Below are 27,028 nucleotides of genomic sequence, written 5' to 3' on the forward strand. Positions count from 1 at the left end.
GGACGTCAGAGGCGTGTCTCCGTCTAAAATGGGGTTCTGGTTGTGATTGAAGTGGTGACTGGCACTGGCACTGGACACAAGGTTCCCGGGGTTCCCGTTCGAGGTGAATTTCAGGGAGGGATTAGGAAGCAGGTAACCGATGCAACTGCTCAATAAAATGGTCCACAATTGTTTGTCTCCTTGTTGCAAACTCAAATTGGCGATGGCTGCCCCGATGACACAATACACCACGAAGATTTGGCAGAAAAAGACGATTTGCGTTTTAGGCACACGTTCTCCACACCACACCCACAAGGGTTGTTTTTGTAAATCTTGCACAGAAGAACTAGGTGAAGGAGGAGTAGTCGACGTAGCTGCGTCTGGTGTGTGAAAGGGCATGATGGTCACTTCTTTTTATAGTCGATGACTTGCGAAGCGTCGATCCAAGAATCAAAACTGGGTGGATATCCTTTCCAACGTACTTTGACTTCTTTGACACGTCGTTTGCCCACTTTACGGGTTCTGCGTTCGAGAATGCTTTCGATGTCGTACACGTCGTCTTCTTTTTTGGTGACACGTTGTAACTCGGGCAAATAAAACGTTCCTTTGAGCACTTCTCCGTTCATGTCTTCCAATTTATAGACGGCAGGATGACGGCCATGCACTCGTCCAGTGACGCGAAACAGTTCGGTCGTCCAGTTAGGTAAGTAACCTTTGTCGAAAGTGCGTTTGGTTTTGCCAATGCGCACCCAATCTCCTACGGCCAACTCTCCACTTTTCTTGGGGACAGCCCTCGTCGGGGACGTACCAAACAGGTGCTCAAACACCAACACTTCGTTGTCGGGAGTCACGTCTTGCGGAGCACGTCCGATGCTTCGATGGTAAGATTGGTTGTACGCTTGCACCAGGTGCGGTAAGATGTCGATGTACTTCAGAGTGTGGTGATGCGTAAAATATTTCCACATGCGTTCTTTCAAAGTGCGTTGAAAACGTTCCACGATGCTGGCTTTGGTTTCTGGATTCTCGGTGGTAAAAAAATGAATGTCACGTTTCTTTAATTCTTTTTGGAAAGCTTGGTTCAGAAATTCGGTGCCTTTGTCCGTTTGCCATCGAAGAGGGTGACGACCGCTTTGTTTCAACACCCGTTGCAGGGCTCGCACTAACTCGCTGCTCGATTTGGAAGTCAAGGGCACGACCCAGGCAAATTTCGAAAAGACGTCGATGACACAAAACAAATATTTGTAGCCACGATTGTAGCTGGCCAAATGAGAGACATCGGCTAAATCGGCTTGCCATTGATGATCGATGCCTTCCACTCGGGTGCGACTTCTGGCAAACTTGCGTCGAATGGGTTTGTGTAAAGTGTAGGTAGCTTGTTCTTGTAACCATCGTTGCACTTGAGGTAAACGGAGACTTTTCAGTTGCGTTTTGGCAGCACGATACAATTTTTGAACTCCTGCGTAACCTGCAGGATGGGAGGGATCGTAGTAAATGCTGGCTAAGACTTTTTCCATTTTTTTGTGTTGGTTGGTGTGTTAATAAGACACCCACTCTTGGAGGATGCTACTCTTTTTCTCTTGGGGTATTTTCTTGGATTGCAATGCTTTGCGTGTGCGACCAGCAATAGGTGTCGAAGAGGAGAAGGATGTCTGAGCGGGGGATATCGGTTCTTGTTTCACTTCTGTCTTCACTTCTGTCTTCACTTTCTTTTTCTCTTGTGAGGAAGAAGGGGTGGCCATCATCTTTTTAATCCATCCAATTCTGGAGGTAGGTGGTGTTGTTAACTTGCGTACTTTTTCTGGTGGAGTTTGAAACCCTTCCTCTTCTTCTCCTTTTTCTGTCTTGGTCACGGGTACTGGTGGTACTGGTACTGGTACTGGTGATGGTGCTGGACTTTTCATCAAGGTCTTAAAATCTTTCAGAGTGGGTAGAGCTGTTTCGTCTAAAGCTTTCTGGTGAAAGAGTTGCAGTCGTTGCAAGAGTTGACCGTACTTTTGCGATTTTTCTGTTTCGGACAAATCTTGGCGATCCATCAAGGACTGCAATTCGTGTTGTAACTGGGACATCTCACTCAAATGGGGATTGGGAGGTAATTGCGGGGTGTGTTGTTCTTGCCACCGATGGTATTCCATCCATCGTTTGTAAGGCACTAAAGCTAGTTTTCGTCCTTCCATGGGGTTGTCAGGGGTCAATTCTGAGATCTTGGGACTTCCGAGGCCTTTTTATCTTGCTCCCACCAGTCCTCCCAACATGGTTCCCAAGACTCCTTTCAGTATGGGGCCTAACAAGAGAGGTAAAATACCTCCACGTTGCACTAACATCTTCTTTTTTTGACGAATGGGAATTTTCTTTTGAACCATTTGGCGAAGAACGTGACGATGTTTGCCTAAACATTGTTTCTGGTGTTTGGACAAAGGGATAGTGCCTTTCAAAACGTTCAAACAACATTCGCACACGGTATCGATGACCTCTTTGGAGGCTGTTTGAATGAGTTTTTTTCGTAGGGGTGGAGAAGCTTTGGACAGGACAGATAACATGTCCCCATGTTTGGCTAAACGTGGTGGCAGTCCTTTCCTTTTCTTTCCTTGGGGTTTTCTGGAGGGTGACATCTTTGAGTCTTCAGGAGCACCAAAAAACACTGATACCCGACTTGGTCACAGGCCTTTTTTATACTGGAACGCGTCGCCACTGATTGTCTTTACGTCGTATTAGTTTGAGGACAGGCATGACACGTCGTGCAGGGGTACGTAACGGACTAAATCGAGCCAGTTCTTGCTTGGACAAATCCAGTAAACTTTGTAACATGCCCGATCTTTCTTGAACTTTGATTTTGGGAGAAGGTACTTTGTGAGCAGCAGCCACTGCCACTAAATTGGAAGGTCCTGCCACTGGGGAAGTTCTTTTGGGGGTCATCAACGGAGAAGTTCTTGGTGTGATCAACGTCTCCAAGTACTCTTCAGTTCTGGGTGTCATTAACGGAGAAGTGGACAAACGTGAAGCTGCCGGAGACGCAGTCACTGCCGTGGCAGGTCGTGGTTTGCGAGTGTAAGGTTGCGTCCTGGCCGAAGTGCCTCTCTTGCGACTAGTTTTCTGTGGACTTTTCTTTTTCTGGGGGCTTCTTTTCTTTTTCCGGGGTGGTGGTGGTGTCTGGTCAGAGGAGGGTCCTGCCACTGGAGAAGTTATCCTTGGGGACCTGGACTTTTTCTTCTTGGGGATTCGTTGGACTTTTGTCTTGGGTATAACTTTGGGGGCATTAGGATCCCATCTTAAGAGTGAGCGAATGATGACCCCTCCTAGAGTACCGCTCCCTCCAGGTTTCAAAATTATTTGTTTTTTGGTTTGAGTGTCGATGCGGGGATCGGCCAGTTGGACCAAAGCGACTTTGTTTCGATCGAAAAAGCGTTTGGTTTGATGAGGAATCTGAATGATTCCTTGGAGTAATTGACGTGCCGTCACCGTGAACCATCGTAAGACTTCTTTGAGACTAGCTTCTAAGACACGAGCTCGTGTTTGTGGATTTTTTTCTCGACTGATGCCATACAAGGCACGAATCAATTTGACGGGAAGATGCGACTGAAGGGACGTCATTTTCGCACTATGTGAGACAGACGAAAAAGGGTCTGAGGTTTTTATAGATTTTTTTATGGGGAGTGAAATGAAGTCGAGGACGGAGACGTGTACAGGACAGGCCCTCCGTCTTGGCACCAGTGGTGAAACAAGTGGGTACGAAATCGCAAATCCTCGGGAGTCGTAGGTTTCAAATCGACGAGTAAATAGGCGTGTGGCGTTTGAGTGGCATCGTCGTACGCCTGAGTCAGCCAAGGCGTTCCTAACTGTTTGGCTAAGACTTGCACTTGCGATTTATCTCGGAGCTTTTAAACAAGACCACGTAATGCGCATTGAGACTGATGGTGCGATGGGCTTTACTTTGTTGAAACAAAGTTTGGGTGATGTAAACGACACTGGCATTACGGTGATGCCCTTTGCGCGTGAACCACAGTTTAATTTCTTCTTCGTCTTCTCCTAACATGTCGTCGAAAATGACCAAATGGGTTAGACGGGAGTCAGAGACGATGCCGTCGTCTTCTTTAGGAATGCCTTCCACAAACACGATGGAATCGCCTTGACTTTCTCGCAAGAGGCTGTGCGCCGATTGCCACTCTTTGTAACACCACACAATTCGTTGAGGGGGTCGATCGATCAAATGATGTTTATGTTCGATCAAACGTTTGACGAATTCGGTTTTGCCTGAACCGCTAGGTCCAGCAATGAGCATGTTAAAGGGATGGCGAAGATACAAAGCCTCCCAACTGGCACGATCTAAGTGTTCGTCGATGACTTTGACAGTAGAGGAAGAGGGAGCAGAGACAGCAGAGGTAGCCATGGTGTGAGAAATGTCACTTGTGACACGAAAAACAAACAAGACAAGAGTTTATATACTTTTTCAGAACACGTTTATTGAATGTTTCAAACATAAATACGAAAGACAAAAATGCATAAAAGCCAAAGGCTTAAGTACAAGAATAAAAGGCACATGATAACCATGAACGTGTAATAAACACATGTGTCTGTACAACATGTTTTGGGTAAAGTTCTAACCAGTTCTATAGTAGGGGTAAGGTCACACAATTGTCCTCCCGAAAGGGTCTTTCAGGCCTGTCCACGACAGTCCTGTCCTGGGTGACGGGTTCTTCTGGCACCGTCACTAACACAGGTTGAAAAGTAACTTTTTTCCTTGAATAACTCTCGTGCATACTAGGCCACCTCTTGTGTCCAAGCCTCAAAACCCTGGTCTCGGTGATGTCCAACATTTGACTCCTAACCAATCTGGTTTCTTCTTCGTCAACGACATGGTAAGTTACTTCAATGAACAATGAACTATCGATCTTGCCTAGGGTTCCTTTTCATATACAGACCAATACCGACGTGACCGTACGGTAAGGTGAATAGATTGGGAAGTCGCACTCGCTTCTGGTATACAATTTGATAGACTTTTTCCAAGGGTCGACTGACGATGTGGTGAGTGGGTAAACGTACAATCTTGTTCGGTTGATAGGTGGTCACTTTAAAGTTTCCATCCTCTCCCGATTGCAAGGCTTCTTTCAATACCCCAAAGTTGACCACTCGACTGGTACGATGATTCAGAGTCAGTCCTTTCACTTTGCACGTCGTGTGCACTTCTCCTTGTTTGTCCCGGTATTCGTAGCCGTAATTTTTGGGACCACCACTGACGAAACTTAGAATCTTGTCGTCGGGATGCTCGTCTGTCCAGGCTCCTAAACGGTCTCCTTCGATGTTAGGGTGATGTTGAATCGGGTGATGGATGTAAATGCAACTGTCCGTGTCAAAGTACAGGACGCGTTCTTCTAACAGTTCTAAAGCTTCGTACAATTTTAAGCGAGCATGGGCTGTCACGTAAGCCGCAATGATGACATTTCCAAAAGGGTCGTCTTGTACAAAGTCCAGATCTTCTTCGTAATTGACCAAGATCAAATTCTCTCGAACGACGTCCACGTGTTTCATGTATTTGGTTTTGTCGTGAATCATCTGGAAGTAGCGGGAAGGTTCTGTCAAATATTCCGTCTTGGGTAAACACGGTCGTTGTGCCATTTTACCCCACAAGCAATTTAACATCACTTTGGCAAACGATCGCCTGCCTTCGTTTTTCTCGATGTGGTCTAAAGTGATGCCTTCTTGTTCGTAGTATTTCTCTTTGAATTGTATTTGGTCTTCGGGAGTGTGACACCAGGAAGGATAGCCGCTGGCTTCTTGTTTCAGTTTCAAAAAGGCATCCACGTAGTCGGCGAAAATGCCTTTCTGAGTAGGGTCACCCTTGTGGTACTGTTGTGTCTTGGGAAAGTGGCAAATTTCGTACACTTCTAACAGTTGGTATCCCATGTCCAGAGCTTTGAACAATTCCACGCTGACCCAGGTTCCCGTCAAGGCACGTTCTTCCTGGCTGTGATGGCAAGGTTGGTCCTGGTTGCACGTTTCGGCACAAGTACGGCACAAGGGAAACATCAGTTTGCCTTGACAATGGTGAGGTAAGACGGGATGGTATAGGTTCGTGGGAGGCAAAACTTTACACTTGATCAAGCCTTCGTATTGTCGAATGTTTTTCAGGTCAATGTGTTCCGTCAACAATTGCGGGTGCCCTACAGGAAAGCGACAATATTTGCACACGTAGGGATACAGCGAACACACGTCCAAGTATTTGATTTCTTCTCCTTTCTCTTCGTCGGCTTGGTACAGCAAACAGGTGGCATTGGTCCTTCCTCCGTACAAACTATCCCTCGGGTTCAGCGGGTCCATGAACTGGTAACTTTCCACGAGGCGTTTAAACTCGGGATCGGTTTTCAAACGGTGATCGTACTCGTGTTCCCACATTTCCACCACTTGGTATCCTTGCTGTTCTAACTTTAGGCGTCGCTGACAAGTGTCCTGGTACAAGTCTTCCATGGTTCGTTGCAAAAACTGATTTTTAGTGTCACGGTCAGGGTAACAGACGGGACATCCGTGAGATAAGCAACCGTTAAACTCGTACACGATCTTGGGGTTTTCTAAGTCCCAGCCATCTACCGAATACGTTCCGATGGTCTTTTCGCCTCCTCCGTTGCGGGCATGCTGAATCCATTTGTCTTCCTTGTCGCACAAGTAATGTAACCAACGTAGGGCTTTGACAGAGTATTGACGCTTGACATAGTGGGTCGTTTGAGGACTGATGACAGCCACGGTGTTTTCAGGCATGAATCGTTGGCGGTACACTAAGGAACACGCTTTGGCAATGGTGCAAGCTTCTTTCAAAGGATCGACCCCTCCGTGTTCCATGAACAGTTCTCGAAATTTTCCACAGCAACGTCGTAAAATGTCCACGTCGGAACGACAATACTTTAGCATTTCTTCCTGAAAGTCGAAAGGGTCGGAGGCATGAGCCTGGTACCAAGCGTAGAAAGCTTCTCGTTGTTCGGTACGCATGTTGTCGGGGTCGTAATAGTGAGCCTCAGGCAAATGGGGTAGAACGGCATGTTGATTGGCTTCCGTATTGAAAAAGTGTGGAAAGTACCCTTTAGCCATTTCTGTCATTCCAAACGTTTTAGGCATTCGACTCAAAGGCATGGCCAAGTAACTCATCGAATCTTTAAACTGTACTTGTCCCACTTGCATGAAAATGATTTTGGCTCCGTTCAAAGTGACTTTAGGACGCTCGGTGCCTTGTTCCGCATAGTACCTCAAAAGAAACTGTCCATCGTATCCGGAGAAATTGTGAGCCATCACCGTGGCATGACGATGACAATCTCCGTAACGTTCGATGTCCTCTTGGCTCCACGTCTTGTCGATGGGGTCTAAGACCCATTGGGCAAAATCGGCTAACGTGTTTGGTCCCCGAAAGATTTTTTCACGCCCTCCGGGAATCTTGCTGCAGTGAGGGCAATGACTGAAGATAGGTTCTTGAATGCACTTCTCGCACGCTCGATGAGCCACGCAGAAATTAGGAATGTGAATGCCGGTCTCTTGCATACATTCGAAATCGAAAAAGATGAAATTGCCTTTCTTCTTGTGACCGTCCTCTTTCTCTGGTGGGGGTTGGTATTTTTGCACGTAGCATTGGTGTTCCAAGTCCACGATGCGGTGACAAATGTGACATTTTTTTTTCCCTGAACATACGTGTGCCTTGGTACTATTGGTACGTATGCCTTGTCTACACGTAGGGCACAATCTCAAGAGTTGACAAGCACATTTCTGCTGTGAACCTTGCGTCTTCAGATGTTGTTGGTAACAGGTAGGACTGACAAACGTGCGCAAACAAGTCGAACAAGGCACTGGTCCTTCGCTCAGACAGGGTGGAGAGGCCAAACATCCTGGGCATTTTATTCCACAATGCTTGTGTTGCTCTCGATTGTTATAACCATAGTCACATTTCTCACAATAATAACCGTATCCCAGGAATCCAGTGATACTGGTAATGGTATCGAAATGGTCATCGTGATGATAGACATGAATGTATTTTCCGTCCTTAAAATCTTGGCCTCGAAACAACAGAGTTCCACGCATTTCTTGAGGGTGCACTTTCAAGGTGTAGCGTGGAGGTAGGGCATCTTGCAATTTTTGCATCTCAGGAATGCCACAGGGTGTGTCTTTGGACAGTCCGGCTTGTTGTAACAGGAGTTCTGCTTCGTTTCGTTGTTTGGCTCGATCGCATCGTTGAATAGTTTTCCAGGTTCTTTTCCATTCTACCGTGTCGTTCTTGTTGGCATAGGTTCGTCCCACCACGATGGCACGGGCTAAACACATCTGGTCTTGAGGGTTGTTAATTCGGACGAGACTCTTTTTGGTGTTGCGAAGGTCGTCCACCAATAACATCTTTTTGCATCCAGTTCCTTGAGGAGGAGAGACGTGGGCCATTTTCAGTGTGGCTTTACCATCGGTGATGTCAAACTGGTCATTAGATTGTTGCACCTGTTGTATCTTGTCCATGGCTTTGGAAGGGGTTAGTTCTGCGGGTCTGCTAAACTCGATCCAAACAGGGGATTTCAAACCGTCGTGATCTATGGATAGTGTCAAGCGATCGTCTTCTTTGGCTTGACATTGTCGCTTGAGTGCGGTGAGCAAAGAATCCCACATCTCGGTGATGAACCCTTCTGCTTTCTCCAAGGGTACGTCGGCCTTGAAATCTTTAAACTTCACCGTGTATTTGTAAGCCGTGGTTCTAAATTTTCTAGAGGAGCGCTTTTCCGTCTCTCGAATGGAATAGTACTTTTCAGGGTTGACTAAGGGTGGTGAACTTGGTTTAGAGGGTTCGGATTCTGGTTCACTCATGTCCTCTTCAAAATCACTGGCATGAATTTGTGCCAAGATTTCAGCCCTGGTACGAGGCGATAGATCACGTTTCTGCCTCTTACTTTCTTCTTCTTCTTCTTTCTTCTCGAATGAATGGGATCGTTTCATCTTGAGTGCAAAACGTCAAATGACTCAAGTTTAAACACCATAGACTAATTTATAGTCTTGGCAAACCAGCGTATATAAAAAGGGTGTGTGTCTTGTCCTTTCACTATTCATTTCACTCTCAAGCCGAGCACAACGATGGAAGAGACTACCCAGATGGAACGTTTCGTCAGAGCTTTGCGAGGGGTCATTAGAAAATTCTCTTCAGACCAGCCGACGGACTACTCTCCTTCCTTTCGAGATAAAAGTCAAGATACTTGCTATATCTGTCAGAAGAAAGGGCATTGGTCTTCAGAGTGTCCAGACCGTCAAAAAAAAAAAACAGGGGCTAAAAAAGACAAAAGTCAAGATACCTGTTATTATTGTAAAGAAAAAGGACATTGGTCTCCAGATTGCCCAAAAAAGAAACAAGAGGAGTCAGAAGAAAAGAAGGATTCTTCAGAAGAAGAGAGGGATTCTTCGAAAGAAGAGAGGGATTCTTCAGAGGAAGAAGAGGAAGAAAGAAGACAATTCTATTTAAAAGAGGAAAAGAAACAGGAGAAGAAAAGAAGAAAGGAAGAAAATGAGGAAAAAACGGTGAAGAAATTGAAAAAACAGAGAGACTAAATAAGGAGAAAGAAGAAGTGTAAGAACTTTTTAAAGTGTTCTGTGGTGAATTGTGAATTGGATTGTAAAAAATGGATAAAAGAATACATGAATGATATAAGGTAAGTGTCTTTGAGTTTTGATTTTAAAATAAGAAGCTACACTCAAGCACTCATACACAGACACGTACTATAAGGGTAAAATGGGTGGGGTTTATTTTTGAGTTATTGGCAAATCGAAATTGTATTTCTTTTCGAGAAATGTGGGTGGCCCTGAAAAGGGCCTTTTTTCTTTATGGTGTAGGAGTGAGTTTAACCAATCAACTTTAACTGCCTTAAGCCTTTGCCACGGCCAAGGCCTACTTCTGATGATTGGGTTGAAATCACTAAGGGTGGTACGACAGGCTTAGTCACAGGGTTGGCGTGTTTAGCTCGGGAAGGTCGTATTCTCTTCGGTCGTGATAAAGAAGTCTGATACATTTGTTTCAGACTTCTTAACTCCGCTAAAATGTCCAACAGTACCGTAGCCGTTTGATTTTCACCCTCTTGTTTCTTTGCTGCTACTTCTTCTTGCTGTTGTTGCTGTTGTTTTTTTCTTACCTCTTCTTGTTGCTGTTGCTGTTGCTGTAGGAGAAAAGCTTGTTCCGCTTCCTTTTGTCGTTGCATAAATTTCTCCAGTTCTTCTTTCTGTCTCTGTCTAAAATTCTCCACTTGCGGTAATGAAGAAGGTAACGAAGGTTCCGGAACAAATTCTTGCGAGGTAAGAAAATCCACAAAATCCCAATGTACCTCTTCTGAAAGTAAGTCCGGGTTCCCTTGGGCAGTCTCCCCTGCTGGTGCACCCCAATGGATCGTTTTCTGAGTTTCCGTCATGTTGAATCACTGTCGCATAGATTGACTGCACACAAGCGCTAACGAATCTATATAGACCACGTGACGTCACAGACTGCTCTCTTCGGATTGGATGCGAGCTGACTGAATTTTGTAACGCGTGTTCGGATTGGTGAATGAATTCAATCCGTTTCAATCCTTCCTGTACCTATAAATAAGCGCAGTTCACTGCATTGATTCACTTGTTCTCGTCGCTTCAAGATGTGGACCGATGTGCAATCTTCTACGCTTGTGTCTTCCATGATGTTTAGGACGGACATGCTCATGTATGTCCGATCCAAGTGGACCATTGTCCACAGGACAAACACCAGCCTGTGGATACGTAGGATCTACGTTGAAAGACAAGGATGCCTGAAAAGAGTGCTGATTTACGGACCAACAGTGAGACGTAGCCTAAGGACAAGAAGAAGACCAATGCGGTACCATTTATGTTAATGAATACATTAACATAAACCTAAAGGCCCTTTTCAGGGCCAGCCATATTTCTCGAAAAGAGAGAGCCTTTCCATTGCCTACCCCTTTTTTAAATTTAAATTTAAATTTAAATTAAATTTAAATTTAAAAAAAAAATCCCAAAAGCCCGAACTCTATTCCCCATGTTAATTTCCCCTTGTCGCTAGACAGACCCACACTATAGTTCCATGTTAAATTCCCCTTGTCGCTAGAGTGACCCACGATTTATTCCCATGTTAATTTCCCTTGTCGCTAATCTGACCCACGATTTTTCGCCATGTTAAATTTCCATTGTCGCTAATCTGACCCAGGGGTCTCTGTAATGCTAATTCCCATTGTCGCTAATCTATCCCCATTTACTACTTATAGTTTTAAACACTTACTGCTTTGTCCGACTGTACATCAGTCACAAAGCTATTCGAAAATGAACGCACACCGCCCTCCCCCCCCCCAGAAAAAGAATTAAAAAAATCGTAGGCCGTTCAAATGTTCATTTGCTTACTATTCGTCTGTTAAAATGCGACTTACACTGGCTGATTTTAAATTCCTTTTTTGGGTGGTGGTGGTAGATTTTTTATATTCATGTACCCTTAGGTTGTTGTTTTTTTTTTATTTAAAAATCACCGGTTATTTATCAAATTTGTATTAATGTCTATAGTAATTATTTATTATGTAGAGAAACGGCGTTTGTAAATCCACCATCAACAGTTGTATTCCTTCCTCTCAATATAAAATAAGAGATTCGGAGCCTAAGTTATGCATACCATCCCTATAAGGAACATTCTCTTCGTTTATTATTTAAATTTAGTCAAAAATCACACTGAAAGATAGGGATCAAGTTTATTTCCATGAGTGGTGTGATATGTTCACTTCGACGGTTTGGTCTTGACAACTCAGAATTACTTTTAAGAGAAATCCGGACGTTGCTACTTGTTTCCCTTGTATATCTCTGCTGAATATGTCCTCCGCTCGTTCACTACATTTAAGAATAACTAATGTTTATATGTATACAATTTCTAGGACATCAACTGTTACAATCCAGATTTTATTAAAACTTCATATCTTCTGTATGTGATGTTGCATACTTGATAATAATAGATTGTACAGGTTAAAGAGCTTAAAAAAGTCAAAGTTTGGGAATGGGACAAGACGGATCTCCCTGAATGGATTTCTAACATAGCCGCAATATGTGCTAAACGACAATTATACATGCTCAGTGAAAATTCGAATGGACCCCCCGCCAAAAAAAAAAAAAAAACAACAACAACAACAAGAACAAGAACAACAGACCAAGCTTGATAATGAATGTGGTATATATTCCGCCGTGTGGCATTATTATCAGAAAACACAAGCATTTAGAACATAACCTTGAATAAACGATTGTTTACGTTGGTATGTATGATCTGGTCAAGAGTCAACGAAACTATATAATGTGTGTACATAGTTGTATGAAATGTTTACTTCAGTCGTTTCAAATTTTCATTTTAAATTGATGTATAAATATCAAGTGATGTTTACTCCGCATATGCAAATTTCGATATAAGGGAAACATTTTAATTTACTAATGATTTTCATTCGTGTACGTTTTATGTAACAAATATATATTTCACTATGCAGGAAATACAACTATCCAACAAATATCTATTTCACTATGCAGGAAATACAACTATTTAACAAATATTTCACTATGCAGGCCGCCATGCATATCGTGTTAAAATGGTGTTATGACAAAATAATAATAATAATAATAATAATAATAACTAGTAAAACAAAGTAGTATTATAATGGGCTTTTGAGTCCACACTTCAATATCAGTTCTCCCAACCCCAAACCCCTTCTATATTCCTGTGACCTTTCCCCTTACGCAGGCGTCCATTCACGTGCAAGTTTGGCATGTTAGGAGTGTTTGGACTGTGTAGACGTAATACGTAAGTGTGGTCTCTACATGGCCATTATTATACAACTCTTTGTGGCAAATACGACTTCTTTTCAAACTCCGTCTCTTCATCGATGTCAGTTACTGTCTTCTGCCATGTTTGCCTTCTTTTTTATCGTTTTCTACGAAATAATCTTTAACTTTTAAGATAAAGGGTCCTAATACTGTTGAAAACGTTGCAAGTACTAGGGGCTTATTTAATAGTTTTAAAAGATTCTCGTCCATTTATTTATATTGTTTTATCCAGCAATGATACTTTTTTTTGACATCATCGAATCTAAGCATTACTGACTGAAGATGTTCATATATATGCTATAGATCCTTTTTGTCAATGCCAGTTGTTTTTATTGACTTAACACTATTAATTACAGGCTGTACATCTTGGTTGATACAAGATGTTTTACATCTGGTCGGTATTTCAGAGCATTCAACATCTTGTACAATTTGGTTGACTTGATTCCATATAATTCTTGGACTTCTTTTGCAGGAATGGAAACATGCAGATTTTTTTATTTCCGGAATGTTTCGTTGTTGTTGCTGTTGTTGTTGCAGGGTTTAACGCCATTTTTCAGCACACGATAGGCTATACATGGCGGCCAGTATTAATGGTGGAGGAAGAACCTGGGAAAACCCCGGGAAGAACCACCGACCCACGAGAAGCTACTGGCAAGCTTTCTCATATACCCACATTGGCTGAATCCGAGACTCGAACCCACGCAGACAGAAGTGAGATGGCAGTGATCCGTAACGGAAAGCGCGTTAGACCTCTCGGACACTCGGGGCCCCGGAATAATTCATGGTGGAAAGAGTTCTTGTTTGTTATTGTTTTTTTGTGGCATTTTGTATACTTGTCAACGTTTGAAATGAAAATCACTTCGTTGGGGACTTTATTTGTGAGTAGAGATCTCGTTTGTTTTTCACTATGACCTGCACCGTTTCTAACTCCATCATGGATATATTTTTTTTATCTTCGACGTCCATCGAGCATATCTTGAAATTGTGCTGAGACTAGTTTGTGCGGCGAGAATTTCTGAATAGATACGTATTCACTAATGTATGCATAATTATTTATCCGTTACCACCAGCAACACAGGTTACTGTCGGTATGGCCCCAACAACAATTCCGATTGGCGTGCCTATACTAATTGCCAAGCGGAATTTCCTAGTTGTGATTTGTGTCGGAAAAAGCTCGTGAAATTCCATTTTCATGGACGAGATTGTAATCTTAGAGGTCAATATATTCAATGAGCCCATACATAAGCGTGTAAAACATTTACACGATCATGCTCCAGGTAAACAATTTCTCTACGCGATGTTGCGTTATTGGCGAAACATCACGTGCAGTTGTATTGTGAACATGTCAGCATACATCGTGATAAAGCTATCGTTGAACAATTCAACCGTACACTTAAGGAACGATTATTTTGGCTCCTGTATGCGCACGAATCTTTGATGAATCGTCAAGCTCGTTCTCGAATCGCAGAGTGACACGGCTTCGTTCAGTCATAACTGTATTGAATAATGAAACATCACCTATGATTGGATTAAAATCGTCTGAGTCGATCCGGAAGAAAACTTGCGCAGATATCCACACAGTGGTTTCTCAGTCGGCCGTGTAAGAAAACAATTTGTTTCAATATAAATATGCACCGGGGGAGTTAAATGTTTTCATTCGTGCTTGATCGAACATAATCTCTAACCTATTTAAGTTTTTCAAAAGTTGCAGATACATATTTAAAAAATTAACCATCATCCTTGGAGCCTTTCGGACAAATCGATATGACGTATTGAAGTTACTAAGCATTTAATCATTTCTGTAACGTTATAAACGACCATTTGTCTGGTAATTTAATTCCACGTTAGATACAGACGCAAAGTCTTTCATAACATTGCATGCGTCGAATTGTATGGCGTCTAATAGGGTTACATAATAATCAACTGTAATTCTCTAATGGACCCTATTGGCTTAGTAGTTTAATCGCTTTACCCATCACAGCCAATCGCACCTATGTCCTCGTTGGTTCAAGCTCGGGCTCAACCTCAACCAATGTGGGTATGTGAGAAGACTTGTCAATAGCTTCCCATGGGTCAGCAGTTCTTACTAGGGTTTTCCCGGGTTCTTCTTCCGCCAAGTATACTGGCCGCTATGTATAGCCTATCATCCGCTGAAAAATGGCACTAAATCCAAAACTTAGCATCATTATTTCACTGATATAGTTAATCATTGGCTTGTGTTATGCCTGTATTGATCTGTTAATGTAGGCAGCGAGCTTATTGTAGCGAACTAGTTTATATAGTGGAGTGAACTGAATAAAAAGAGGTAAAATACGTCTCCCAATAACTGCACCCCCTAGAAGCCATGACTGGACGTGTATGTAATCTCCAGTGGGGAAGACACAGGAATATAGATGGATTTCAGGGTTGGGGGACGAGATATTTACACATAGTCTGAAACGCCCATAATGACACTGCTAAGCACGATTAATTAGCTTTATCATATAATCTAAAGAAAGGCAGTAATGTGTGAAAAATATTAAACCATATGTAAAAGTCACGTGGTTTGTATGTGTGATTTAGTTTTTAACGTAACTTTAACTTTTCAGTCATATGGCTACTATGTTTGCAGTGAGACAGTTTATAGTGATGTCTTGCACTGGGGCATCATGCCGCAGACATGTAGCATCATGTCCCACCTAGTCACATTATGCTGACACCAGGCCGACCAGTCCTAACACTAACCGCTTATTCCTGAGCGACTAGCGAGGCAGCTGTTAGTACCATTTTTATAAGTCTTTGGTATGACTCAGCCATGGTTCGATCCCACTACCTGTTGCGTCAGATGTGAACGCTCTAACCACTAGGCCACTAATAGGCACGTACTAGGCCCATCATTATGAAAAAGATGCGTTCGTGTAGAATATGGAAGCTAAATATGCTTGTTAATATTGTTATGATAAATCAGTTGTGAGATATATTGTATATTTCTTTCAATTGATTTACAGGTGTGGGATTTTCTTTTATTCATTCCCCTACTCTGATGTTGATTGGTAAATATTTTGAGAAGAGACGCGGGCTGGCCAATAGTATTGCCGTGAGTGCTGCCAGTCTGGGAGGGTTAGTGTGGGCCCCCATTGTCACACTTCTGTTCGAACACTTTGGTTATTCTGGAACTCATCTGATAATAGCAGCTATGCTTCTCAATTGTTGGGTGACAGCAGGACTCTTTCGGCCACTGGAATTTTATACCAGGCCTGTAAAAGCGAATCGGAGCTCAAACATCACCAAGAGTTTACACGATGTGGAATCAGCATCGCATTCTAGTCAAATGGACGCTTCCCAAAAGGATACGATAAAAGACATAAGTCGTTTACAGAAATTGAGTCAAAATTCGCCCCTAAAACTGGAAACCGCACCAAAAAACACTGTTTGCATGCGGGCCATTTCATGCCAACCACAGGTATCACGTGAGGATAGGCAAGTATCACTCATTTTTCGACCTCGATCTAACACATACCAAGAAAACGGGACTTCCTCTCCGAGTTTGAAAAGAGCTTCTACTGAGAGGGGAAGAACAAGAACAGTAACGGAGTTAAATTCTCCAGGTCCAATTTACGGTGTTTCTGAATTTATAGATTCCATTTCCAAGTCAAATGTTGCACAATTGGCTAGCGCCGAACAGTTGTGTGCTTCTGTTTTAAGTGTTAATAGCATCCAGGAAAATAAACATGAGAAAATTGAAGAAAAATACGCCAAGTCGAAAGATCGAGCCTGCATTCCATCCTCCAAATCGTTCGTTGTAAAGATGCTTAGAAGAGTGTTCGACTTTGAGTTATTAAGAAATCCTATATTTCTAATGATTTTGGCACGAGCATTTCTGATAATCAGCGGAATAGCTCTGATTCCGGTCTATATAGCTCCTCATGCCAGGGAAATTGGTTTGGACGAGGATAAAATCGCCTTGTTATATTCAATCATGGGATTTGTTGACCTTCTGTCAAGAGTGCTTTTCGGAATCGTGGCGGACAAGAACATTCTGCAGCGTTCTACATTAATTGGAATTTCAGCTTTTATTGTTGGAATTGCTGCCCATAGTATATCATTGGTGAAATCATTTGCATCATTCGTGATACTAGCATCTGTTTACGGATCTTTTGGCGGAGTATATTTCTCATTATTTGCTGTAAACCTTGTTGATTATTTGGGAATAGAGAAACTGAGCAGCTGTCTTGGATTCACAATTCTCTGTCACGGAGTCGCATCGGCAGTCATATTGACGGTTGTTGGTGAGTAGTTACAAAGTTTGAAGAAATGATGAATCTCTCTCTCTCTCTGTCTCTCTCTCTCTCTCTCTCTTTCTCTCTCTCTCTCTCTCTCTCTCTCTCTCTCTCTCTCTCTCTCTCTCTCTCTCTATATATATATATATATATATATATATATATATATATATATATAAACTGAATAATTTATACAAATATAAAGTTTGGAAAATATAAGTTCATTACTTCATTTAAATTTCAGTATACTTGAACGTGTGACGAAATAACGGAGCATTTGCCAAAACGAATACACTTCTTTCACACAGTTATGCCACCAAGAGTAAAGTAAATTTCAAGTCAGTTGGTTTGGAGAGATAGAGTAAGGAGAAAATGACAGAAGAAGCTTTTAAAATATCTCTAATAAAGCATGTTAATAATAATAATAATAATAATAATAATAATCATTATCATCATCATCATCATCTTCATCAAGGGATCAACAGGTTGGTAAATTTTGCCGGGTACCTGGCCGGGTCGAGGTTATTCACTCGCATTTTGTCAAGTTTTCCCACCTTTCTCTCACCCCCATATTTGTCAGTGATTAAACAGGGGTATGTTTGTTTTTCTTTTTAAATTGTATTGCCAACACCCAAAAAGACGGGTAGATGGGTTGGTGAACAAGCCCAGCAAGATCAAAATTTTGTCTTAAAGTGCGGCCGGGTCAAGTATTTATAAAAGGTAGACCAAAATCGGGCCGGGTCCGAGTGGCCGAGCCGACTACCCGTCCATTCCTAGGAAGAATAATGTCAATTTTCCTAGATATCTAATCTGAATAATATTTTTTCTAACTATGGTGTAATTTACATATTTCTTACATTGCAGGGGCATTGCGAGACGCATCTGGGTCTTATTTGTCATCGTTTCATTTCCTCGGTACTTTCTTGCTGATGGCGTGTGCGATTTCCTTCGCTATACCGTTCGTAGACCGAAAGATAAAGGCCAGGAAGCAAAAAGTCCATGACCAAGCAGAACTGGAACAACTAAATTGAAAACCAAATTCTCATTTTATCTTATAAGTATGTACCTTATCGTGTTGAAGAATATCAACGAAGCCATTGCTTGTGTCCTTCTCAACGCCATGCGGCCATTTTGTTGTGAAAATAATGATTAAGATCAACATTGTGTGCATTAAAAAATCATGACATGATGATTGACATATTGGCTTTGGCAATACTCCAATGAAGAAAAGGAACTATTGCCGATAATACAAGAAGTATTGTTCAATATAATGTTTCATTATTATTAAAACTGACACACACACACACACACACACACACACACACAACACAACACACACACACGCGCGCACACTGGGTAATTTCTAAATATTTACACATGATTATACACTCTTCGCGTGTACGAGACGCAAATAGATGCTTACCGATAAGGTCACTAGGAGACGATATTTTCCCTATTTTATCAGGACGATGGGCAATGTGGCAGTTTCTCCTACATGCGACCATCGAAACTGTCATTTTTGAAAATAGCACACTGAGGCCAAATGAACTTATAAATTACAAATATAGATACTAAGAGAAAGCCTGATTTGCGTTCTGTTTATGTCCGTATATTTTTAATAGTATACTGAGTTTCAACGAATTTATTTCAAATTTTAAAATACCATATAAACTCAACGGTAAATCTGCCAGCATACCACAAATATGGCTGTTGATGATGTCATTCATGATCTATCTGTTAGTAGCTCTAAAGGAGATGTCTTATCTGTCACCTTTGGGCCTGGAATCCCAAAGCCTTGTTATCGTGGCTGAGCACAGAGAAATGTACGAACCAAATGAGCTAAGCAGATTAGTAAATTGGCCTTTTGGACCCTGACTGATTCTTTCCTCTTTCCGCATCTCCAGCCTTTGTATTATCGATTTGTCATTGAATAGACTCGGCTAACATTTCTCAAAACGATCATGAGGGCACCCCCCCCCCCATATATCAGCAGTAATGGTCATTGCACTAAATGTAAGGGGGGGGGGGGGGGAGGCGGAACGTGACTATAAATACCAAGACTAGAACTTATATCCTTCTGAATATAGGTCAAGTCCTCCCTGCGTATCGCCAGAACGGATACTTAATGTCCTAGTCTTGAAGTATGTTCTTGCTTCTTATTTTTATAAAGATAATGGATTCTGTTTCCTGTGGTGAGTGCTATATTATGTGCCTCTTTCTATTTCCACAACAATTAAGCTAAATGTTTGCATTCCACGATAATAAGTACTTTAAAATGTTTGGGAGGGGACTAAATTTTAGAGTACCGGGTAGTTCTATTTCATACACAATTAATTTACAAAGCATTCACCAAATTAGATCGTAATAAAGGCGTTGTAATTTATTCGGAAATAAGGTCAATTATGGACATAAATAATTAGAAATGTCGTTGATTTTATTGTTAATGTATTGTTTGCCGCGTCCATCTTTCACTGCGTCCATCCTTTATTTTTCTTTCAAATTTCTTTGTCTCATATTCTTCTGCTTTGTTGTAAATTTTCACTGTCTATTGATTGACTTGTTTTGGGTTGATTAATATTTATTTCATATTCTTCCATACTCAGGGCCGTATAGAGCGATCACGGGCCCTGGTGGTAAGAAACACCCGGGTCTCTCATTTCTAAAATTGAAAAGTGTTGTTCGGCACGGGCCCAGGCCATATCCTTGGTTGCCCTCCCCTCTTGTCGGCCGTGTCCATACTGTCCTCTATTCTGTCCTTGTAGGAATATGCTTTCTTCTAAATCTTGCATATGTAATTAGCAAAAACAATTCATTATCAATACTGTGTTTCATTTTAAGTAAATAAATCTTTTGAGCAAGAAAAGTACTATCGTTGCAGCCGGGACACTATTCATGTATCGGTAAGTCAGCATCACAGACTGAATGTGTGTTAATGTTAGTACCTCTGTTAAAATGGAAGACCGTAACGGAGCTTAAGATGCATTTACTATTGACGTGTGTGTGTGTGTGTGTGTGTGTGTGTGTGTGTGTGTGTGTGTGTGTGTGTGTGTGATTTGGATTTTTAACGTAGCTTTAACAATTTTCAGTCATATCGCTACAATGTCTGCAGTGTGATAGTTAATAGTGATGTCTAGCACTGGGGCATCATGCCGCAGACATGTAGCATGATGTCCCACCCAGTTACATTATCCTGACACGAGGCCGACCAGTCCGAACACTAACCGCTTGATGCTGAGCGCCAAGCGAGGCAGCTGTTAGTACCATTTTTGTAAGTCTTTGGTATGACTCGGCCGGAGATCGAACCCACGACCTCCCGCATCCGAGGCAGACGCTCTAACCACTAGGCCACCGGAGCGGTGTACTATTGACATAAGCACACGACGATAACTCAAAGTTGCATCCGCATTTGCTTTGCCAGTACAAGTTTATAAACAGAGCGTAAGGGAATAAATATAAAATTTAAAATGGTATTACTACTACAATTGGTTCGTTACAGAGTATATAGGCGATTTTAAACTAGAGTGATACGTTTACCCTTTGTGACCCTTGGGATCTTCATCAAGTACTGTGCATGACACCAAGGAGTATTCCCGCACGCTGGATCAGCTGGGGAACATCGTCTTTAAAGCCGTATGTGATCATACGCATTATCAATAATGATACTGCTTATTTTGCAATATAGCATATTCAGTATGGCTGTGTTCATTTCGCCACTACGTTCATCCATGATTTACAATTATTTAAATGAATAACTGCCCAAAGCTTCACAACTCAACTCCAGTTCAATAGGGGTAGTAAAGATACTACTGAAAAATTATTCAAGAGTCAGAATCAACATTGACCCATGTCTGCCATGGTGTTGATCCTTTTAATAAGTCGGGGTTTTAATAATCTCCATCTGATGAGGTCATTAGAAGTACTTAGGAAAATTTGCAATGGAAATGCTGTGACGGAAGAATTATATATATGTATATCTGTTCTTTCTTTGTTTTTCCTTCAACAGATAAATCTATGTTGTAATTGTTGTGCTAAATATGTGGACGATAACATGTATCAATCTTATCCAACAAACTTATCTCTTTATGACATCGCGCGTATAAAATAAAATTCCATGGACGTGTTGTATGATGGAATTGTATTAGGTACACTACGCTACTCATTCGGACCACTTTGGCTTTTTTCTATGACACAAAAACAAGCTTCGGATGGATATCAGCTTGTTAGTTTGCATAAAATGTATACATTTTCCGCCGGAGTTTTTTCGCACGTAAAATAAGCTCGGTCCATTCAATCGCCCGTGACTATTACTACCATTGTATTGAGTGTAGGATTGGCCGAAACGTCGCGAAAACAAATATATCAATCCATAATCGGAACGCTTTGGATAGACAGCTTTCGGTACACATTCGAGTTATGCTCTCTAAGATACTCAGTCAAATCAATAGTGATAATTCAGACAAGGTGCGAAGAGTTCTTAGCTTATTCAAGTGCCAAAGTGTCGACTGATTTTCTAACGCTGTCAAACGAAAAATGAAAGGCGAATTTTCAGTACAACATATGACAGTGTGCCTGACGAATACACTCGTACGTAGAGAAATCCAGTTTCGAACTTAACAGTCCATGTATAAACTATCACAATGTCTCCTCCTTGAAAGTAATCGTCATTGGAAACTGGTCATGTACTTATTGAGCGATAAACAAAACTACCAAAAGGTTATACAACACTAACGAAAAATCCTTGTGTACATGTGAAACGGAGAGCAATGGGTGAGGACCTAATATAAAGTCCAAAGGTGGTCCATTCGAAACATTTTCATTATATGAGTTACGAAGCTGTATTATTGGCAGTTGCGAAAACAAATTTCGGATTTGGGTCAAAGCCCTTTAATAAAAAATGTACGGAGTCAAAGGTCATTAACCTAGCAGTCTGGTTCTCATATAAATATGGCAAAATCCTACATATATTTCAAATGAAACCACGTATTTTAATACGGTTGCTTCATTATCCTCTCTCTCTCTCTCTCTCTCTCTCTCTCTCTTTCTCTCCGTGACCTTTCACTTGTGAAAATTGCTCTGCATACGCGCCATCTTGAAAGTTTTGCCTTAGATTATAATATTCTACAAAACAACAAATCTCTAAATTGCATTAATTTAGTAGTATCAGTAGTAGTAGTAGTGTTGGTAATAGTAGTAGCAGTAGTAGTAGTGGTTGTAGTAGTAGTAGTAGTAGTAGTATGGGAGTAGGAGTGAATTTGAGTATTGAGTGGTATTTAAAAAAAGGAAAACTATACTTGCTGCTCTTTACTTATTGCTTTACCCAGCGTACGAAATATCTACGTCATCAATCTTTAAGCTGTAAACAAGCAGCATTCTTTATTACAATACAATTAATTTGCACTTTAAAATGAATGCAGATCTTATACCAAATTATTAGGTGGATAGGGAGGAGGGGCTACTGGACTTTTCCTTCCAGTCAACATAGTTGATTCTTGTCCTTAGTAAGGCTACAGCTTGTTCAATTCTTCGCCATACAGCATAAAAAAAATAAGCATGCAAGTTCAGCTAATTTTTGTTTCAAGTAGAATGAGTGGAACAAAAGAAGATAGTACTGTTAAACCGAGTGTTCGACACTTTCTGCATAAAGCGCTGGATGAAACTTGTTTTGATGTTGTATGGTATGGGTTGCTTTCTGTTGTATGGTATGGCTTGCTTTCTGTTGTATGGTATTGGAAGCTTTCTGTTGTATGGTACGGGTTGCTTTCTGCTGTATGATATGGGTTGCTTTCTGTTGTGTGGTATGGATTACTTTCTGTTGTACAGTATTGGAAGCTTTCTGTTGTATGGTATGGGTTGCTTTCCGTTGTATGGTATGGAAAGCTTTCCGTTGTATGGTATGGAAAGCTTTCCGTTGTATGGTATGGAGAGCTTTCCGTTGTATGGTATGGAAAGCTTTCCGTTGTATGGTATGGAAAGCTTTCCGTTGTATGGTATGGAAAGCTTTCCGTTGTATGGTATGGAAAGCTTTCCGTTGTATGGTATGGGTTGCTTTCAAAATAGTACGTATTATAATATTCGTTCGTAATGTCTCTATTTCTTCATAGACCTTTTTAGCGTCTGTCATTCACCAGGCGAATCGAAAAAGAATGACTGACCATGGAAATAACATTATTAAAGGCTGACAGAAAATAACTATTTAATAGGATAGAAACCGTGTGCTCCTTTCAAAATGAAACACACGAAATGATTCGTTACATTGTAACTTCTCCAATTCTTGAGCAGTGCAATTTTGAAATTTTGCATCGCGTTTCATAACTTTTATTATAATGAGCAAAATATAACCGGTTCTCTTTTCCTCGTCATGAAAAAATACTTACAAAAATGATACTAACAGCTGCCTCGCTTGGCGCTCAGCATTAAGAGATTAGTGTTAGGACTGGTCGGTCTGGTGTCAGGATAATGTGCCTGGGTGAGACATCATGCTACATGTCTGTGGTATGATGCCCCAGTGCTAGACATGACTATAAACTGCCACATTGCAGACATCGTAGCGATATGACTGAAAAATTGTTAAAGCTACGTTAAAAGTCCAAAGCACACACACACACACACACACTAAACTGGATTAATCCAAGTCATAAATAAGACACATTTGATCAAGTTACACCAGAGTTAGCAAACAAATTGTTACTTAATCTAGGTGTTTGAAACATTTCGTATAACACTAGAGTTGCCAAAATAAAATCTTGTCCGATCTAGCTGTTTAGGAAATATTCTTACTGCACAAGATTTACTAAAATAAAATATTTTGTCAAGGTGTTTTGCACATATTCTGTATAACACTGGAGTTACCTAAATAACATTATTTGATCTAGATATGTCGAACACATTTTTTTAAGAGGTCAAGTCGTATCTATCTCGAGATTTTTTAAAATGATTTCCAGTATTAATATGAACGAGTTTTCCTATGGTATTTTTCGCTTTTCGTCTGCACTTTATAGCGGCAAACGATACTTGTAGAATTGATATAAAATTTACTACATCAACATTATCATCGTCGTTGTCGTCATAATCATCATCAAACATGTTTTTTAGCAAATTCTTAAAGGCTATGCCATTGAATCATCGGTATCATAAAATAATTTTATAACAAAGAGTTTTAAAAATAACTTCGTGATATTATTTTTTATTTAAGACAATTTCAAAATTATGGAAAGATGTATATCTGTGATAACATAACATCAAATGATTGATACAGAAACTATCATTACTGTATGATTTCCAATATTTACTTTAAACTATTTGCATTTATTTATAATAACATTTTCCTAAATAAAATTAAACATCTTCTCGTTAAAGGTAAAAGAACTCTTGATACGAGCATCATTTTGTAGACAAACAGAAGATACCGGCTGTCACTGTTTTCAAAATACAACATGGACTTTGTACTCATTATAATTATAATTCTTTGTACATAATATTACATTCAGCTGGAGCATGGGATGTCGCGGGCTCGAACCCTGGTCGAGTAATACTATAGTCTGATAAAAACGGTACATACAACTGCCTCGCTAACCACTCAATATTAAAAGGTTAGTGTTAGGACCGGTTGACCTAGTGTCAGGATAATGTGACTGGGTGGAACATCATGCTTCATGTCTCGCTGTAAACTACCACACTGCAGACATCACAACGATATGACTGATTTTTTTAAAGCTACGTTAAAAATCCAACACACACATACACACGCACATACACACACGCACACACACACACACACACACACACACACACATACATTCAACTGGAATAACATGTTCAACAAGTAAGGAAAAAATATCAAAATCGTATAAAAAGAAATTGATGACAGTTGAGTCAGTTTTAATAATAATAATAATAATAATAATAACAATAATAAAAGCAAGTTTGGTATTTATTTCAAAATTCCATTAGAGTATGAGTTCATTGGAATGATATGGACCGCTTTTCTTGTTGGGCCATCTCATTGGGAGATAACTGACTATTGAAGCCATTCTTTCTATCATATTCCCTTATTACAATGAAGATTTGGAAAATCGATGTAAAAAAATAAAACAACAAAATAATAACAGTATCAGCAATGCTAAAACATGTAATCTTCTTTAAATGACGAATTAAAAATACGAGTTGCCCAAAGTTATGAAGAAAATTAAAAACGTTTAAAAATGTTAAACAAATTAAAAATACTACTGCAGTCTAATGAATATATATATATATATATATATATATATATATATATATATATATATATATATAGAGAGAGAGAGAGAGAGAGAGAGAGAGAGAGAGAGAGAGAGAGAGAATACAACATGATGTCAGTCATCGCCTTCTTTTCTGGTTTACACGACCCATTTAATTACTTATCCGATTATCGCCGACTTATCTTGTTTTCAAGACCTAATGAGCTACTTACCCGACTGCTGCATTACTAACAGTTCTTCTTTGTACTTCTTTTAAAGGCTACTTATAAAAAGCAGTGCTCCTTCCATATATTATTTATCGTTTCTTTCCCCCCAAAATAGATTCTACATTTTCTCATTTAAAAATACATGTCTACTTACACAGCAACGCAACGCTGCACAATATGTTCCATGGAAAAGTTACCGTACGATAGCAATATTCTTAACGCTGTTGAGTGTTGAGTGTTTCCACATAGAGTATAGTTATGCATATGCACAGGTGCACATGCGTAACAAAAATGTTTAAGATAATAGATATGACATAAACGGAGAGTAATTTCAACATAACATCACCCACACTTCACCCTCACCACACCCCCCACTCTTCGCCTTTCCTTGTGCCTACATAAAAAATCGAAGGATATTTGTCTTGTTGTTGTTCACAGCACCTTATAAAATACGTCACGCGATCAAGAACATCTAACACGAACGAGCTTGGTACTTTAGGAAAGCGGACAAGAATAGATCTCGATGAAACAGGAATGTCACTATGTATCAGATCCATAAAAACAATCGAACAAAAGATTTTTCACTTTTCAAATTGATCATAGTTTGAAAGTATGTATCAAGAATGAACAGATAAGACTGTCTGTGGATTGTTATGTCTCGCCTCCTTTGCCTTTAAATCATGCCAAAACAGCTAAGACACTTTAGCAAGAAAAGCAATTTAATACAACCACGATTTACGTTGATGGGTACTAACATAAGTAACAAAAATTAATGTACACATCAAGTACAATGATGAAATTTGAAACAGTATATAAAAGATATGTTACATTGTAAATGCAAAACCTTATCACCACCTACATACACACAAATTTCATGTATGCCACTTCGGTATCTACATATACCTTCTGGCTGAGATGAAATGTGAATAATACCCATCAAAGTCCATGACCCTTAATAGGAAAGCGTGTTGTCACTCTGACCTTATTTTGCCGATAGTTAAGATTTATCGACGGTCATTTGGAATTTCGCACATGCACTTCAATGAAGCACGATAAATATGCGCACCTACATGATGTCCCAGATATATGCGCACCTAAATAAAGTCCGATATGCATGTGCACCCGAGAGTTTCTGGTGCACGTGGCCAAAGTAATTATGATCACTAAATAAATCTTGCTGCATGTCCAAAAACTTATGCTGGAGTGTCACTACTAATTTAGTTGTTGACCGTCAAACTAAAATATTTCCACAAATGGGCTTTCTCGTGGAACCCCAGCCCAGTCAGACATATACAATTCTTTACAATTTTTGGCGTTTTTTTGAAACCCCTGTCTAGTAAAACCTATAAAATATCCACAAATTGACTTTTTAGTGAGGACCCCTATCAACTCAAAGCTTTAAAGGTGTCCACAGTTTGGTTTTATAGTGGAACTGATGTCAAGCCAAACCTATAAAAGCATCCAGTTTGACTTTTTGACGAACCCCTGTCAAGTCAAACCTCTAAAAATATCCGATGCTCGATTA

The 27,028-nt window shown here is 40.6% G+C and overlaps 1 protein-coding gene across 9 annotated transcripts in view; it reads left to right on the plus strand.

The window, feature by feature from the left end:
• Positions 1-19,487, plus strand: part of LOC149799940 (monocarboxylate transporter 12-like) — a 60,379-nt gene extending 40,892 nt beyond the window's left edge. For all 9 annotated transcript variants that reach the window (XM_089959407.1, XM_089959405.1, XM_089959409.1 and 6 more), the window contains 2 exons: positions 15,789-17,069; positions 17,925-19,487. In XM_089959407.1, the coding sequence (XP_089815533.1) occupies positions 15,789-17,069; positions 17,925-18,091 (1,448 nt within the window). In that variant the 3' untranslated portion in view covers positions 18,092-19,487. The remainder of the gene's footprint in view (positions 1-15,788; positions 17,070-17,924) is intronic.
• The last annotated feature ends 7,541 nt before the right edge of the window (positions 19,488-27,028 follow it).

The sequence above is a fragment of the Sinohyriopsis cumingii genome, chromosome 5 (assembly GCF_028554795.1).
Source record: "Sinohyriopsis cumingii isolate HCF-2022 chromosome 5, ASM2855479v2, whole genome shotgun sequence".
Taxonomy (NCBI): domain Eukaryota; kingdom Metazoa; phylum Mollusca; class Bivalvia; order Unionida; family Unionidae; genus Sinohyriopsis; species Sinohyriopsis cumingii.